Genomic DNA, 2,185 nt, shown 5'->3' with positions numbered 1-2,185 from the left:
TGACTGGTTGACTGACTGACTGACTGACTGACTGACTGACTGACTGACTGGCTGGCTGGCTGACACCGAGGCCGGTATCTGTCTCCTGCATCTGTCTCCGTGTGTCTCGGAGTGTGACTCATCCGTGAGCAGCCTCTCATCCGGCCGCCGGGCCTGCGCTCCCTCCAGCCTACACACTGAGCGAGAGTAGGAGGCTAGGACACTAGGACACTAGGATGCAGGAGACACTCGGGTAGCAATATAAAGGAAGAACATTTGGCGGAGTGTGTATTCAGCGGTGTGTGTGTGTGTGTTTGTGTTTGCAGGTGTGTGAGGTGAGATGGCGTCCTGCTCTGTGGGCTGTGGCTGCGGTTCTGGAGGAGAGTCCTCTGGGAGTGAGGTGAGAACATCTCCGTCCATCATGGAGAACATGAGCCCGCCTTCCTCCCTGCCACAATGTGCCGTGACCACGTACCACGGCCGTACCACGGCCAGGTGTGTGACCGTGTGTGTGACGGCGCCCGCCATCCTCTGTCTGTGTGTGTGTGTGTGTGCGTGCGCATGTGTGTATGTGTGAGCAGGCGGGCCCCGGCTGTCTGCAGTTCGGAGTTCGCTCCTACCTTCACCACTTCTATGAGGGGTGCATCGCCTCGTCGTGGGAGGGCGACCCGGAGGGGCGGGGCTACGTTCAGGAGCGGAGGTCGCCGCCACCGTGGTGGAGCTCAGGACTCTGGAAGGTAGAGAGAGAGACGGGATACCGCTGCTTCGCCAGTTCGTGGATTGGCGTCCACCCTGTGTGCTGGTCTCCTCTTCCTTTGCTTTGACTCTCTCCCTCTCTCTCTCCCCTCTCTCTCCCCCCCCTCTCTCTCTCTCTCTCTCCCCCCCCCTCTCTCTCCCCCTCTCTCTCCCTCTCTCTCTCTCCCCCCCTCTCTCTCCCCCTCTCTCTCTCTCCCTCTCTCCCTCTCTCTCCCCCTCTTTCTCCCTCTCTCTCCCTCTCTCTCTCTCCCTCTCTCTTCCTAACTCTCTCTTTCTTCTCTCTTTCTCTCCCTCTCTTTCTCTCTCTCTCTCCCTCTTCTCTCTCTTTCTCTCCCTCTCTTTCTCTCTCTCTCTCTCTCCTCTCTTTCTCTCTCTCTCCCTCTCCCCCTCTCTCTCTCTCTCTATCCCTCTCTCCATCCCTCCCTCTCCCCCAGGTGTGTGTGGTGCTGGGCGTGCTGGCCCTGACCTCTGGCCTGGTCTGCGTGATGGTGGGCTACTCCACCCCTCCCCGGATCCAGTCGTTCGGGGACGAGGAGCTCCTCTTCGTGGACCCCCGGGCCGTCAGCTTCAACCGGGGGCTGCGGCACAGCGTGGCGGCCGGGATCGGGCTCTCCTGCCTGGGCTCGGGCCTGGCCGTGGCCGGCCTCCTCCTCTGGTCCTCCTGCTCCCAGGCCGGCCCCAAAGACGGCTGGCCCCGGGGGGACGCGGAGGGGGAGAGGGGGAGAGAGAGGAAGGGAGGAACAGAGAGGGAGAGGAGGAGGAGGAGGGAGGAGAGGGGGACCAGGGGGGGAGGTCGAGCGGGCGCGGGGGAGGTGGTCACCAGAGCGCCGGGCGGGGAGGGGGAGGAGGAGGCGCACGTCACCCCGTCTAAAGGGGGGAGCGACCCGCCCGACTTGTGAATGGTCGTCTGTACTCCCGTCCTACGGAGCTACGCTACGCAGGCTTTAGCTCCAGACCGGGGCCGTCACCACCACCAAGGTTCCTGAGGTTGGTCCTGGTTCTCCGTTCCCCCGGTCAGGAGCACCTCAACATCCGGCTGTGCTGAGTCAGCTGTGATAGTTCTGGTCTGAGCCTAAAGCCTGTGCACAAAAGCAGCTCCGCAGAACTGGAGTCGGTCACCTCAGGGTCAGAGTGCGTTTGTGTTTTCAAGTCGGCTGAGTTGTGGAGGAAAATTGAAAATGTGCGTCCTTGAGCTGTGAATGGTCAGTGGTCAGCGGAATGATGATCTTGAAGAGTGATATTTTCGCATCCTGGAGATACATTGGGCCTCATTCACCAACGAAGTAAAGAAGTTCTTAAGAAGCATTTCTTCTTAAACTCTACTTACGCCGTTTATAAGAAAATTCTGGCATTCACTAATGGTTTCTCATCTGGGATTTGTTCTCAGCTAAGAACAGAATATACCAACCAATCCATGACCATTTCATCATTTGGTGATTGCGGTCACCTC

The 2,185-nt window shown here is 59.4% G+C and overlaps 1 protein-coding gene across 1 annotated transcript; it reads left to right on the top strand.

Moving 5' to 3' along the window:
* Positions 1-319: 319 nt before the first annotated feature.
* nrsn1l (neurensin 1-like) lies at positions 320-1,780 on the top strand (the record flags this gene model as incomplete). The annotated part of the gene is made up of 4 exons (XM_084455586.1): positions 320-379; positions 561-716; positions 1,170-1,406; positions 1,754-1,780. The coding sequence occupies 4 exons, from the start codon at positions 320-322 to the stop codon at positions 1,778-1,780; spliced, it is 480 nt and encodes a 159-aa protein (XP_084311712.1).
* Between the last annotated feature and the right edge of the window lie 405 nt (positions 1,781-2,185).

The sequence above is a fragment of the Borostomias antarcticus genome (assembly GCF_949987555.1).
Source record: "Borostomias antarcticus genome assembly, chromosome: 21".
Lineage (NCBI taxonomy): Eukaryota > Metazoa > Chordata > Actinopteri > Stomiiformes > Stomiidae > Borostomias > Borostomias antarcticus.
Note: the sequence above shows the minus strand (reverse complement) of the source record. Positions and strands in the feature narration are given on the sequence as shown.